Consider the following 15,421-nt stretch of genomic DNA (forward strand, 5'->3'; position numbering starts at 1 on the left):
AGGCTAAAGAGGGCTTCTGCCCCTCCTCTGCCCTACTTAGGGGGAGAGGTTTGCCCATGCCAGCAAGGTTGCCATTGAGGGACCAGAGTAAAGGGTTCCCAGTGCTAGGCTAGTATGGGCCAATGGTACCACACACCAGAGGGACCCCTATAGGAGGTGGTCCTGTGGTGGATGGTTTGGTGTTTGGGCTGGGATGAGTTGTGGAGGCAGGTTGTAGCTCTACCATGGACAAACCTTTGTATCAAGAGGAAGTGTTTTTTAAAATGAGTGGCCCCCCATGGGGACAAGGTACCCTATCTGTAGCAGCCAGCACTCACTCCTTTTGAAATCCCAGTAGGTGGTTATCCTTTGCCTCTGGAGCAAAACAAATTATCTCTACCAATGGAGATAAACCACACCCAAAACCTCTGAGAGCGGGTCAACCAGGCCATCAGGGTCACCCCATCTGGTTGTAATGGAAGGGAAACAGCAGGCTGGAAGTTGAACTCTCCTTGCTAATGTGTCTCAAGTTTGAAGACCCCATGGATCACCAACTGAGTCTGGTCTTGATACAATCAAGATATCAAATATCTACCCATCACTCTCCCTTGAATTTGGAAATGTGTTGGGTCTCCCAATTTTAAAATTTCTATATTTTCGTCTTCTATAAAACTCACCTGTAAAACTCCTCTGAGGTTGAAGAAGCTGTCTCCCCACAGTGGGTGGCAACAATTAAAATCTAATGGGATGAAAGGAGAGGGAAGGTTTTACATGAGGTGGCTAAGGTTGTCCCTTTCAACTGAGATACTGGGTGGTATGTAGATGCTGCACATTGTGGAAACTTGGTTTAAAAATAGTCTCTGTGAAACAGCCTGCAATGGGAGTCTGCAGTTTGAGAATAGTTTGGGGAACATCACTTCTCGTTAATACTACAGTGCCGACACAGTGGCCCTGTTCTAAATTAGATTCTGTGTAGTATGCTATATATTCTGAGGGAACAGGAGGGATTGAGTCTCCTACCATTGTCTCTTGGAGACAGACACATGCTAGGGAGAATCTTGAAAGAATGAGACTTGACTCCTCCCAGGCGGCATGCATACTGTGACAATTTCATTGTAGAAACTTGGATTTGCTACTTTGTTGGCCTTTGAAAAGCTCCAGAAAGGAGTTTCCATTTCCTGTCCTGATGGTGTTTTTGTTCAGATGGTGTGGTTAATACTAGAATCAACAAAGAACCAAAATCTTGAAATTTCCGATGGCATCTGGACAGGGTAGATTGGTTGCTGTTTGAGAGGCTCACATCACCTGATCATTCGTTGGCTAGCTTTAGTTACTTGGGGGAGGCTGTAGCATATTACCAGTATAATACAATCTACAGCACTACAATCTGTCCTAAGGACATTTGGCTGTTTTTCCTAAGAATGACTGGACTACTGCTTTATGGGTGTTGTGTGTTGCTTTGCCCTGCCTTCATAAACATTGTGGAGATCCCAAGTGCATGGATGCCTTCTGACAAACACAGACTCAGGCCCAATGAATATTAAAGGATGCACAATGAGCATCGTGGAAAAATTGTCATGTTAATTACAGCTCAAACCCTACTGTATTTACCTAGTCGTATTTTATGGGATGGGAGCTATGCTTGTTGTGACCCGTGTTCGTATCTCTCCATGCCCAGTTTAATTTTAAACTCGTGTATAGTTCTGGCATTTATGGTTTCACTGTTCAGCCCGTTCCAGACATCGATCACTCTGTGTGGGAAACTGTTCTTTTTCAGGTCTCTTCTGTAACTGTCTTTAATTTCTTTGTGTGTCCTCTTGTTTCTCTTTTGTCCCATTTTAATAGGTCATCTCTATCAAGAACTTCCATCCCCTTCATAATTCTGAAAATGGTCAACAAGTCGCCTCTTTCCCTTCTCTGCTCTAATGTTGACAGCTGTAATTTTTCCAATCTTTGTTCATATGTCAAATTTGATAGTGTGGGTGCCATCTTTGTTGCCGCTATTTGGATTCTTTCTAATTTCCTTGTGTTTTTCTTGTGCTAGGTGCCCACATTGACATAGCATATTCTAATTTCGGTCTTATCAATGTAACAATTAATTTCTTGACCATCTCCTCATTCATGTAATCGAAGGCCACTTTCATTGATCTTAAAAAAATGTAGCATGTTTGTCGGGTGTCAAGTCACTTGAGATGATTACTCCTAGGCCCCTCTCTGAGTTTACTTTCTTTACTACTTTGTTTCCCATCGTATATTTTCCTGAAACTCTATTTTTGTCTTTTCCAAATTCCATTATGCTACATTTCTTGATGTTGAAATTCATTTCATATTTCTGGCTCCATTCCCATACTTTGTATAGGTCATCCTGTAGCGATTTGCAATCTTCTTCTGTCTTCACTCTCTTGAGTAATTTAGCATTGTCGGCAATAAAAATCATGTAACAATTTATATCTTCGTCCATATCATTTATGTATATGGCAAATATTAAGGGAGCCAAAACAGAGCCTTGTGGGACGCCACTTTTTATATCTTCTCATTTCAAATTTTTGTCTCTAAGTACCACTCTCATTTTTCTCCCAGTTAAGAAGTCCTTCATCCATTCCAACAGTTTGCCTTGAATTCCTCCTATTTTTTTCAATTTTGCTTATTAATTTATTGTGTGATACCTTATCAAAAGCTTTCTGCAAATCCAGGAAGGTGCAGTGGAAGAGGGTTTGTAAGATCTCTACGAAGTTTTCACCTCCCACCTCTCCCATGTTGTCTCATGCTGGTGAGATGATGGCCAATCCCAAAGAAGTTGCTAATATGTTTGCATATCACTTAGTAAGCATTTCTAAGAAAGATCTTAATTCACCCATGGCACACCATAGACGCCATTTGGAATCATGTGGAATTATCTTTACCTCCACTAAGAGTGAATCTTATAATGTGCCTTTTTCCATCTCTGAATTAAAGATAGCTCTGTCACAATGGAGCAATTCATCACCGGGCCTTGATGATATTCCATATGCCTTTCTATATTGCATGTCAGATAAGGACTTCCCTTACTCTTTGGGTGTTGGCATGATCCCAATCCCAAAACCTGGAAAAGACCATCCATTGGTAGCCAGTTATTGCCCCATATCCTTAACCTCTTGCATCTGTAAACTACTGGAAAAGATGGCAAATGTTATACTTATATAGTACTTGGAGAAAGGCAATTACCTATCACCTGTTCAATATGGGTTTTGAAAAATGCAATTCACAGCTGATGCTCTTCTGTCCCAAGAATCCTGTGTTTGTGAAACATTTACAAATAAACAACACTGTGTTACAATATTCTTTGACTTGGAAAAAAGCATATGACACAGCCTGGCATCACAGCATTCCAAAAACCTATACATATATGGGCTTCTTGGTAGACTCCCCATTTTCATTCAACAGTTTTTATCTCCTCGTTTCTTATGAGTGCAAATTGGGAGTGCTCTGAATCTCATTCACATGAAGATGGTGTACCACAAGGAAGTATACATAGTGTGACACTTTTTGCTGTGGCCATAAACAGTGTCATTGATGCGCTTCCAGAAGGAGTTCGTGGTAGTTTATATGTCGATGACTTGTCAATCTCCTTTGCAACACAGCTGCTATTGATTGAGAGGAAACTACAATTAGCAATTAATAGATCTCTGTGTGGGCCACAACTCTAGGATTTTGTTTCTCTACTTCAAAGACTGCAGCCATACACTTTTGCCTCCATGGTGTTCCTCCTGATCCAGACCTATGTCTATATGAAAGAAGAATCCCATGTGTGGAGGAAGGCTGCTTCTTAGAGTCGCCTGACTCGGGTACCTCACTTTCGCTATATTAATGGTACCTGTATAAAATTGGCAATGTCACTCTTTAGAGTTTTAGCCCATACCTCTTGGGGTGCTGACTGACAGACCCCCTCCTATTACACTGAACAGTTATCCTCTCAAAATTGGAGTATGGCTGTGTAATCTACTCACCTGATACTGAAGCCTGACTTTGTTCATTGAACTTGGTACACCATGCCAGTGTCCACTTAGCAATGAGTTTAAGAGCAAACTAGACACTGTGAGATACAAAGGCAGGACACCATGAGCAAAGCTCCCCTTACCGCAAAATACAACTAGGTAAAACTAGGTAAATACTTATCCCCAATACCAGGCATGCTGGTGGATGTGGCATCCTTCCATTGGACTTGTATCACCAGTCCCTATTGCTGAGCTGCTGGTATAGAGTTCAGCATTTTCCTAAGTCAGTTTCTTGTAAGTCAGTATCCCAAGACTTATGCTCACAGCTATACATCTCACCCAAGCTTCCCTAAGCCTTTCAGCTTCAAGGTATCATCTGCTATGACGACATTGAATGTACCTTCCATATCTGTATGTCCCTGTCGATTTTCTAGACCTATATTACTATCTGCAACCCTGATATTTCTAAGAAAAATGTGTTACCAGATTATGAGTACCATACACTATTACCAGAACACTTCCACACACTCTGACTCCACTCCAGTATTTACAGATAGTTCAGTTGAAGTGGTAGCCTTCCTAGTGTAGCATAATTTTCAATGGCAGACCTATCTGCCATTATCTTAGTTTTAACCCATACATTGCTGGGGGAATGTTGCTTATTTTGATTCACCTGAGCCTAGAAGTGGAGAAACTGGGTAAATTTTGTCGAGATATGCTCGCGAAAGTTGGTAGAAATTCCAAAGACTTTTGCTCTTCATGCAAGTTGAACAAGGTTGTATTTTTTGGGGGAAACTCCGTTAGAATTTCATAGAGTGAAGAAATTTGACATTAATGATGTTTCAAGTCAATGTACAGTTGCCCATAATAGCCTGACACTTACAGAAAATGTGTTTATAAATAGTTTTTGTGGATTTTTTGGCAAATCACTATGTGGTAAATTGATTTTATATATATATATATATATATATATATATCTATATTTATATGTATCTATTTATAATTTCATGGAGGATAGGTGATGTTGGTGTTTCTTATTGTTTTGGTAAATGTTTTAGTAAGCATCCATCACACCATTATTGCCCGGCCACATTTTGTATTACACATTACGAAAATTGGCTGTGCAAAATTGCCAGTTCTGTGTACCTCTAAATACGTACTAAATAGCACCTGCCTAACTTTCGAAGGTCAACTTCACCTTCTCATACTTTGTTTCGTACACCAGAATCACCTAAATTACATCCTAAAGGCTGATTTTATACCCCAAGTCATCCCTGAAAAATTGCTGCCAGGGTTGCCAGTTTTGTCAATAAATAAAAAAAAATTGGGTGCCTTTTATATCCAATGGATAGGGCTACTTGGTCATTACCACATATTTGACCCTCAACATAATGAACCTATTTTTGGCAAATTTTTAAATTTGTGGCATACAATGTATGCCGCTGATCCATAAAAATTGCAGCATACAATGTATGCTGCTGACACTGTAGGGGTTGAGAATAATTTTTACCCTTCCTGTTTAATATTTTTTTTTACTATTTTTTATTTTTTTAATAAAAAGAAATGTACACGGTATGTGTGAGCAAAATTTGACGCAGCCCGAAGGGATTTCTCCCTGTCCTCTCATTTTATGCAATGGGGGGGGACGGAGAGGGGGGGTCGCCGATTTAATGAAGCGGCCTTGCTGTGGATGTGCTGTGTCTTGCGACACTGCTTCTGACCCAGGGCAGTGGAGAAGGTGCAGGGATGACCCGTCATTCAGGAGGTGCTAAGATAAGAGGGAGGGTGGAGGGGTGTGGAGTGTATTCAGGGATGGAATGGGTGGGAATGATTTTATGCCTTTTTCTTTTTGGCTACCTCCCTTGTAAGGGGGAAAAAGCCTTTGTATATGTTTGTATGTACTATTTTTTATTTTTTTATTTATTTTATTTTTCTTTTTACTATTTTTAGTGTTCTGTTGTTGTGATAAGGATGGATTATTTTGCATCTTGCAGATACTAGGAAAGGAGACCCTTTCCCCAGGACATGAGTTACTGAAGTTCATAGAGAACTTTCCTTTTAGAAAAATTATAGCTCCACTTCTGAAGGTTTTTAATCTGTTTTGGCTCACCCCATCCCCTATTTTTCATTATCACATTTTAGGTATATTTTTATTCATTTGTTACTTTACCATACCAAATATTTTGTCTTAAACATGAATTTCAGCCCATCTTTGTCATTAGTAGAAATTATGTAAGCGGTATCATATGACTTAGAAATTGCAGCATAAACTATATATCAATCAGGGAATCTATGTCCTTGATATTCATTCTTTTGATACTAATAGATCATCCATCAATTTTCCCCATGCCTTTTGTGGTTTTGTAGGCTGCTGTCATGTCACCTTTCTTTTCTATTTTGTGGTGTGGGTAATCCCAGTGTTTCTAATCTTTATATGTTCTGTCAGATAGACTGGGGATAATTTTAGTTGTATAAAAAGGTCTGGGAGGAGTTTTCGAAACAATACCCTAAGGTTTGGGTCTTTTAATGTGTGTGGATGTGGTACAGATGAGAGTAAAAGGGAAGAGATAGGCAGTATGTTTGTGAGAAGAAAGATGGATGCGTTGGCATTGAGTGAACTTAAGTTGAAAGGGAGGGGCGAGTTTGAGTTTGAGAGTGTAGATGGGAGGATGTCAGGAGTGAAGAGAGGAAGAGGGAGAGAAGAGGTTATACTAAGTGAAGAGATAGGTAAGCATGTGGTGGAGTGGAAGTTTCTTCAAGTTTAATTTGGATGAAGGTGAAACTGGGAAGGGAGATGTGGGTTTTGTAAGTGCATATGGGCCTGGTAGTGAGAAGAATGTAGAGGAAAGGGAGTAATTTTTGATAGATTTAAATGAGTGCATAAGAGGGTTTAGGGAGAAATGTCAGTGTAATTGTAGGGAGCTGAATGGTCAACTACCATATTATTATTGAATAGCGGCGACTATGCTAATCCCACTGCTGTCAACTGCCATTAATTATATTATTATAGACCAATGGGTAGTGGGTCTGGTATGATGTTACATTGATATTGATTGGAGATAATTATCTCCTCATCTCTACAAGGTGATCACCAAAGTAATGTGCCATTAAATCCCAATTCATCCAAGGCTCTGTATTGAAGATAACAAATTTCTGTGCCAACCCTTATCTTGTGGATGGGAAAGATTAAAGAAACTTTAAATTTAAACTTACAGTAATGAAGAAGGAAAATAAGAAAGATCGCTGCCACCACTCCTTGATAGGATGGTTGTGCATGCCCCCCCCCCTTTTTTTTTTTTTTTTTTTTTGGGGGGGGGGGGGGTCACAGAGGCCTTGGGATTCTATTTGCCACACTTGGTCACCAGCAATACTATCACATTAGGTGACTGAAAGAATACCCTCTTATCCAAGTTTTTAATTTATTTCTTTACCGATGTTCAATTCACTGATGGGTCTAATTCCTTAATATTCACACAGATAAAGAAATGATAAACAGGACCCAAACTACATTACAGCTTCACAGGTGGTGGGCTTAAGCACTAGGTGTATGCACCTCTCATTCCCTCCTACATTCACCAACCGTAGGGTGTCAACTCTTATGCCCACTCAGATCACATAATAATCACAAATCCTCTTTGGATTTTTTTTTTCTAATATAACTCAAATTAGAAAAAATATACATTTTTTTAATGATAAATATCTCCAATAAACAGACTAATACAAAATCAAAGGGAGGTGTCTCATTCCAATTACAGCGTGGGTTATATTATGCTGCCAAACGTCCAGCCACTTATGATTACTATGATACATAAATTCTATTGAGATCTTCACCAGGTTGCCAATTTTATCACTCACTTTGAATAAATAACATTCTTCCCCTCTCCTCAACAGTTACTTATAAATACTTAATCCACTAATGGGTTCTCATGAGAGGACACTAATGGTCACAATCAGAAACTTATTACGATCCCATAGTTTCTATAAGCTCAGCCATGTACCGGGTGCAGCAAGCATATGAGAACAAACCTTAATTCATTACCGTATTTTTCGGACCATAAGGCGCTTTGTACCATAAGGCGCACCCGTAATTTGCTGTTCCCCGTCCTTACATAAGGCGCAGCTGGTCTCGTCATCGATAATCATGCTTATGTGAGTGCATTCAGAACTGAACATTTTCGTTGTCGAATGAAAAAAATCGGTTGGGATTTAGCAAAATTACAAAAATAAATGATATATTTTTTTATTTTGGTCAGTGAAATCAGACCACCTCCATGGATGGTCTGCCCTACCAATTCCCCTTAAAAACAACATAAACACGTTACGGAATTGTGAGGAATAAAACCAGCATTAGCAGTTTTATTCCCGAAATTCTTTATTCACTTAAAATCACACAATTACAAATGAAGGTAAATTTTTAGTTTTGACCATGGGCGCAATATAGCAATAGAAAATTAATTATTAATTTTGTAAATTGTAATGTATCAATGTAATATGCAATTTTGTGAGCGGAAATAAAAAACAAAAAAAAGGTACTAAAACAGATTTCGTAAGTAATGAAGTCTTGTCGGACGAATGGTACGCCATGTTTGTTATGATAGATGCCGACGTTGAAGAAATGAAAGGGTGATAAATTCGTCTAACCTAACCTGTGTTTAATAAATCGTTACCTGCAAATTAAATGTCATCCAGCTCGTACTCGTTGTCGTCGTCGTGAGAGACATTGGCGGGCTTTTCAACCACTCTCTTAGCTTGCGGGGTATACAAAGTACCTATGCTACTGACTTCGTTCATTAGCATATTTGCTTGTAGCAAGGTATTTTTATTTTTTTTTTTCATTTCCGCCCACAAAATTGCATATTACGTTGATACATTTTAATTTACAAAATTAATAATTAATTTTCTATTGCTATATTGCGCCCATGGTCGAATCTTAAGAAATACCCTAATGACTACAGTCAGAATGGAGCGAGACTAGACCAATGTAAAATGGCTGTCTTTGTTGTGGACGCTATCATGTCATAGCCATGATAGCGTTAATGAATGAGGTGGCATGGACTCGAAAACTGTCGAAGTTTTTTGCAATTTTCTTGTCAAGATACATGCATCTTGCTTATAACTTGGTTGTAACTTTTGCTAGGCCTATGCACTGTCGCCGTCGGCAGGCTAGCTATGAAACGTGTGAAAATAGTACGTCACTGTCCGAGGCATTTTTTTTGCAATGATGCCACACATAAGGCGCACCTCACAATAAGGCGCACCACCCAATTTTGACCGATTTTAAGGATTTTGCCCGCGCCTTATGGTCCGAAAAATACGGTAGTTTTGTCCAAGCTGCCATTGACGAGGACCTTGGGAAATCCATAAGGGCACTGGGAAGAGAGTTGCACATTGATGAGGCCACCATCCGACATGTGGTTCATGAAGACCTCCGTTACAAGTTGTACATGATGTGAAGAGGACAGTTCATGTCCCAGACAACCAGGAAGAACCAAGTGACCAGGGCCAAGCATCTCATAAACAAGCTGAAACATCCGGAGGAGCCAGGAATGCTGTAGTTCTTCTTCGATGAGAAAAATTTTGTACAGGACCAGAAGGTGAACTGCAGAAATGATCAGTGGCTGTGTATAACTCCCTAGGAGGTTCCAACTGTCATGCACACAAAATTTCCAGCTTCCATAATGATTCTGGGTGTCGTGAGCAATGAAGGCAATGTGATGCCTCCACATTTCTTCCCTCAAGGTCTTCAAGGCAATGCCGCTGCTTACACCAATGTTTTAGACACAGTTGTGAAACATGGATTAATGATGTAGCACATGGCAGGCTGTGTTTTCCAACAGGACTTCACTCCATCGCATACGGCCCACACCACCCAAGAATGGCTGGCCAACAATTTTCATGACTACGTCACTCCCAACATTTGGCCCCCTAGCTCTCCTGATGTTAATCCTTTAGACTATTACATCTGGGGTATTGTTGAGAGGGCCTCCAATATGCATCCACACAAAACTGTTGCAACTCTTCAGCAAGCTGTTGTAGCTGCAATGGCAAACATTCCCAAGACCCACCTCATTACTGCCTGCCAGTGGTTTAGACGTCGTCTAGAAGCTGTTATTGTGAATTATGGTGGTTTCATTGAATGAATACATGCATTGAGTAGGTATTCACCTGTACAGAACAGTAAATGGTACTGAAATGCTCTACAGTGTCATTTTCCTTATTCCATGGACGTTCCTTTGTTCTCAAATACCTGCTGCACCTGGTATAACGCTTTCAGTCAGTACACCCCTTTTCACTCATTTCTCATTTGCACAATGAAATATATTTTGTGTATGATGCTTCAGTCACTACACTCTACAAAACCCTCTTTATGTTTCATTCTCTGTAATCAGAACAGCGGCTTCTCAGCAATCTTTTAGACATTACAGATATAGTTCAAATATGTCCACCTATATATTCCATATCCCATAACTATGCTACATAACTGTTTTCAGAACAGCCGTAACCTCATATGTATCCAGATGCCCGGCCTAATGTTCAAATGCCTCGGTGGGCATCTGGCTATATTTTAATTATTTAGGAGTGAAACTCACTATTACACTCTACTACTGTGAGGTGAGGTAATGAAATCTCCTAAATCCTGAACCCCAAGGTTGGAATTATTCCCCTTTGCTCATAATATATTATAAGAGCCTATAGCTACCTACAAACATGCTGTAGGCAGGGCTTCCCACTCATAAAACCATGGCAAAAAGCCTCTAAATCACATACACCTCAAAATATGTGTCAAAAATAAAAATTATATAAAATTTCTATCCTTACATGACATGTGCCCCCCCTCCCTTTGAAGAAAAATTCCTGCATCATCGAGTGAAGGATTCACTGCAATAGATTTACTCACAATTCCCTCCTTTTTGGAGGTACTCCTGTTGTCCTCTGACTACTTTTTGGTCAGTTTAGTGAGATATTCCCTAACAACAGCACACTCAAGCATGTGCGAATTACAGGTGACCCTTGGGTACACCATTGTTGTGGGCAACTCTGCTGGTCATTCCACCTTCGTAGTGGGTTGGAGTGCCCCAATTGACCTCTCCTTCTGAGCTCAACTGATCATGGTGACCGCTACAACTGAGCTGCATCTGGGGTCTCGCTGGAGAGTTTGCCCCCATGACTTGGGTGATTGGTGAGCTCTCACCAGGTCTTTAATCCCTCCACCCCTGTCTAGCAGGTAATTATATCTGGATTGGGGTATCACCCCACTCGAACAAAAGCGTCTCCAATCCACCAATACTGTTCCCACTAGGAGTCCTCCCTAACCACCCTGGGTGTCCTCTGTTGGACCTTGACATGGAGCATATGTATCTCCCTGAAGTCATTAATTCCCTCACTCTTGTCATATTAATTTTTCTTTTATACAACATAGAGATGTCCTTAATACTAATATATACATAATTACACACAAATGAGAGTGGTAGTAACAAAAACTCAACATGGGAAGAAATGATAAGTGGAGTCCCACAAGGTTCAGTACTAGCTCTGATAATGTTTGCCATATATATAAATGACATGGATGAAGGTGTTGAATGTTATATGAACTTCTTTGCAGATGACACAAAACTACTAAAGAAAATAAGTACAGAGAAAGACTGTGAATCACTTCAGAGAGATCTGGACAAAGTCTGGAAATGGAGCCAAAAGTGGGAAGTGAACTTCAACATCAAGAAATGCAGTATAATGGAGTTTGGAAAAAGTAAGAATAGAATATCAGAGCAATGTAAGGTTAGTACAAAAGAAGTAAAAAAGTTAGCTTAGAAAAGGACCTAGAAATAATTATTAGCAAAGACATGTCACTAGACAAGCATATAAACAAAATAGTCAGAAAAACCTACAATTTACTAAGAACAATAAAGATGGCCTTTAATTACATAGATGAAGAAATGGTGAAGAAAATATTAGTCACACTGATAAGACCAAGATTGGAGTATGCTGCAACACTATGGACACCTAACACAAAAAAGGATATAAAGAAATTAGAAAGAACCCAAAGAGCAACGACAAAGATGGCACCAACACTTTCAAAATTGACATATGAACAAAGATTGTCCAAACTGGAACTAACAACCTTGGAACAAAGAAGAGAAAGAGATCTACTAGCCATTTACAGAATCATGAAAGGTATGGAAGTCCTTGACAGAGAAGATTTATTAAAATGGGACAGAAGAAAAACAAGAGGACATGAAAAGAAACTCAAAAAGGATAGTTATAGAAGCAATCTAAAAAAGAAAAGAAAAAATAGTTTTCCACACATAGTAGTGGATGTCTGGAACAAATTGGATGAAACAATATTAGGTGCAAAAACCATTCAAGAATTTAAGAAACTAGATGCTGAGAGATACAAAGATGGGTCACTACGAGCATAGCTCTCTTCACATATAATACAACTAGGTAAATACATATAGAATATAATTCTTACAATGTCATAGGGTTCAGTAGTCCCTCGTAACCTATCTTACTGTTCACAGTTCACCCCTTTTTTCACACAGAACACTTCACTGTTTCCTCACAGTCCTGGTTGGTTTGCACTAGTCACTGAGTTTCGTATGCAGCACTCTTCTATGAGTTACCATGGAGCATGATGCACCCTAGGTGGAAGCACTTCTGCTTTAGGGTCTGGTGGGAACTCCCTTTCCAAAGGTTCTAACAGCCACTCCTCTCCAATATATTTCTTCACTTGGGCTGCAGCCCTTCTCGTTTGTTTCCCCATGAAAGTATTCTTGAGAATGTAAACATTGCCCTTTGCAAGTCTCTCCATTACCCGGTATGGGCCTTCACACTTCGGGTTCAGCTTACAGCAGGTGCCTCGTAGGGTGGTCTCCGTTTGGATCCATACTAGGGATCCAATGTCCACCTTCTGGTAACCTCTTCCTCAGTCAGCTAGGTTCCTGTACTTTTCAGTTTTCCTCTTGTGGGTTTCCAATATGACTCAGTGTGCCAACTCAGCTTCGTCTTCTGCTTCCTCTATATTGGGGAGTCTATGCCCTACCAATCTAGGTGAGTGTCTTCTGAAGAAAGTGAAGTGTGGGGTTTGACTGTTAGAGCTGTGGGTGGCTCCATTTAATTTCCTCTGGGGTATTTGGCTGCATGATATTTTGGCAAAGTAGCATGCAGTTGATACTTTAGAGTCTATATGGGGCACCCCTACAGACCAGAGCCACACATCATTTTGTCTGTGATAGAGGAAAACTCTGTTCATAGAGAAATGATGACACTTTTATACTACGACTATCCCTCTGTTATGCTGTCCCCCAACCCCTTGTTACTGTCCTGTACCATTTCTCTGAATATTCATTTCCTTTTTTTTGCTGACCCTGTGATGGGGGAAGAGAATGCTACCACCAAGTCTTTCCATTTGAGTCTTAAAAGGTGACAAAAAACAGGATGGAGATGGGATTAGGAGTCCTATTACCTGTAGCCCCAAAAGGGGACATTCCTAAAAAAAGAAGAAAAGGCATAAGAGGATCTGGGAGTCTCCCAACCAGTACCCTAAGGTTTGGGTCTTTTAATGTGCATGGATGTGGTACAGATGAGAGTAAAAGGGAAGAGATGGGCAGTATGTTTGCGAGAAGAAAGATGGATGTGCTGGCTTTGAGTGAATCTAAAATGAAAGGAAAGGGCAACTGTGAGTTTGGGAGTGCAGCTGGGAGGTACTCAGGAATGAAGAGGGGACGAGAGAGAGAAGGGGTGGCTATACTAGTAAGTGAAGAGATAAGTAAGCGGGTAGTGGAGTGGAAGGAGGTTTCATCAAGGTTGATGTGGATGAAGGTGAAGCTGGGAAAGGAGATGTGGGTTTTTGTAAGTGTGTATTGACCTGGTAGTGAGAAGAGCGTAGAGGAAAGGGAGGCTTTTTGGGTAGATATAAATGAGTGCATAGAGGGATTAGGGAGAAATGTCAATGTAGTTGTATTGGGAGACCTTAATGCTAGGGTAGGAAATGAACCAATAGACAGAGTGATTGGGAAGTATGGAGTTCTAGGTAAAATTCATAGTGGAGAAATGATGGAGATGTGTCTTGAAAGACAGTTGATGATAGCAAATACAGTGTTTAGGAAGAAAGCCAAGCATAAGTACACATGGGAGAGGGTGGTGGATGGAAGGGTGGCAGATAGAGTGTTAATGGACTATATAGTAGTGACTAGGAGTATGATAGAAAGAGTTAAGGATGTACATGTTCTAAGGGGAGAGAGTGGGGGAATATCAGATCACTTTCTGGTGGAAGGTAAATTGAGAGTGGAGAATAGGTGGAGAAAAAGGTAAAGGGCAGAATGTAGGGAGGTACTTAGAGTGAACTGCTTAAATGAGAAAAAAAAAAGGAGAATGAATATAAGAAGAAGCTGAAAGAGGAATGGGAATTAGTAAAGGATAGAGTAGAGCTAGGAGTGGAGGAGGAATGGGGATGGTTCAAGGAGGGAGTCATAAGGTGTGTAATGATGATGTATGGAACAAGGAGGGTGGGAGGAAATAGAAGGAAGGGTAGTGAGTGGTGGGATAAGGAAGCAAAGAAATGTGTAGAAGAGAAGCAGGCTTTCATAGATTGGCTACAAATTAGGACGAGGGAATCATATGAGAGGTACAAAATAAAGAGAAAGGAAGTTAAGCATAAGATAAAGGAAGCATAGAGGAGAGCAGATGTGAAATGGGGTAAGAGTATGACAGAAAATTTTAAAAGCAATAAAAAAATGTTTTGGAAGGAAATTAAAAGAGAAAGAGAAGGCGAATCAAGTAGAGAAGAAAAGGTAAAAGGTGCAAATGGAGAGATGATAATGGAAGAGAAGGCAGTGAGAGGAAGGTGGGCAGAGTATTTTAGGGAGTTGCTAAATGTGAAGTAGGATAGGGAGGGAAAGGTAGTTGCAGTAGGAAGTGCTAAGAAAATGAGAGTGATGAGTGAGGAAAACAGAGGAGAACTAGTGAAGGATGAAGTGAAAGCAGTTGTTAAGATGATAAGAGCAGGTAAGGCACCTGGGTTGGAAGGATGCCATGCAGAATGTCTGAAGAAATGAGGTACAGTTATGGTGGACTGGCTGGTGAGGTTATTTAATGTTTGCTTAAGAGAGGGTAGAGTGCCAGAGGACTGGAGGAGTGCCTCTATAGTCCCGCTTTACAAGGGAAAGGGGGATAAGTGTGAGTGTAGTAGTTTCAGAAGGATGAGCTTGTTGAGTGTAGTTGGGAAGGCTTATGGGAGGGTCTTGATTGAGAGGATTAGGAGAGGAACAGAGGAAGTAATTGGTGAGGAACAGTGTGGATTTAGGACAGGTAGGGGTTGTGTAGATCAGATTTTTGTGGTAAGACAGATATGTGAGAAAGCTATAGGAAAAGGTAAGGATGTTTTTTGGGCTTTTATGGATCTGGAAAAGGCTTACGACAGGGTAGACAGGAAGGTAATGTGGGAGGTACTGCAGATATATGGGATAGGA

General features: G+C 40.3%; 1 protein-coding gene across 6 annotated transcripts in view; it reads left to right on the forward strand.

Moving 5' to 3' along the window:
• LOC143020634 (protogenin B-like) overlaps positions 1-15,421 on the forward strand; it is an 862,265-nt gene that overhangs the window by 800,225 nt on the left and 46,619 nt on the right. The window contains exon 21 of one of the 6 annotated variants that reach the window (XM_076177131.1): positions 5,948-7,221. The exons of the other annotated variants lie outside the window; for them this stretch is intronic. Coding sequence (XP_076033246.1) covers positions 5,948-6,145 — 198 coding nt within the window. The 3' untranslated portion in view covers positions 6,146-7,221. Of the gene's footprint in view, positions 1-5,947; positions 7,222-15,421 lie in introns of those variants that run through there. 6 annotated transcript variants of the gene reach the window in all.

The sequence above is a fragment of the Oratosquilla oratoria genome, chromosome 40, assembly GCF_046742065.1.
Source record: "Oratosquilla oratoria isolate Oo_2021 chromosome 40, ASM4674206v1, whole genome shotgun sequence".
Classification (NCBI taxonomy): Eukaryota; Metazoa; Arthropoda; class Malacostraca; order Stomatopoda; family Squillidae; genus Oratosquilla; species Oratosquilla oratoria.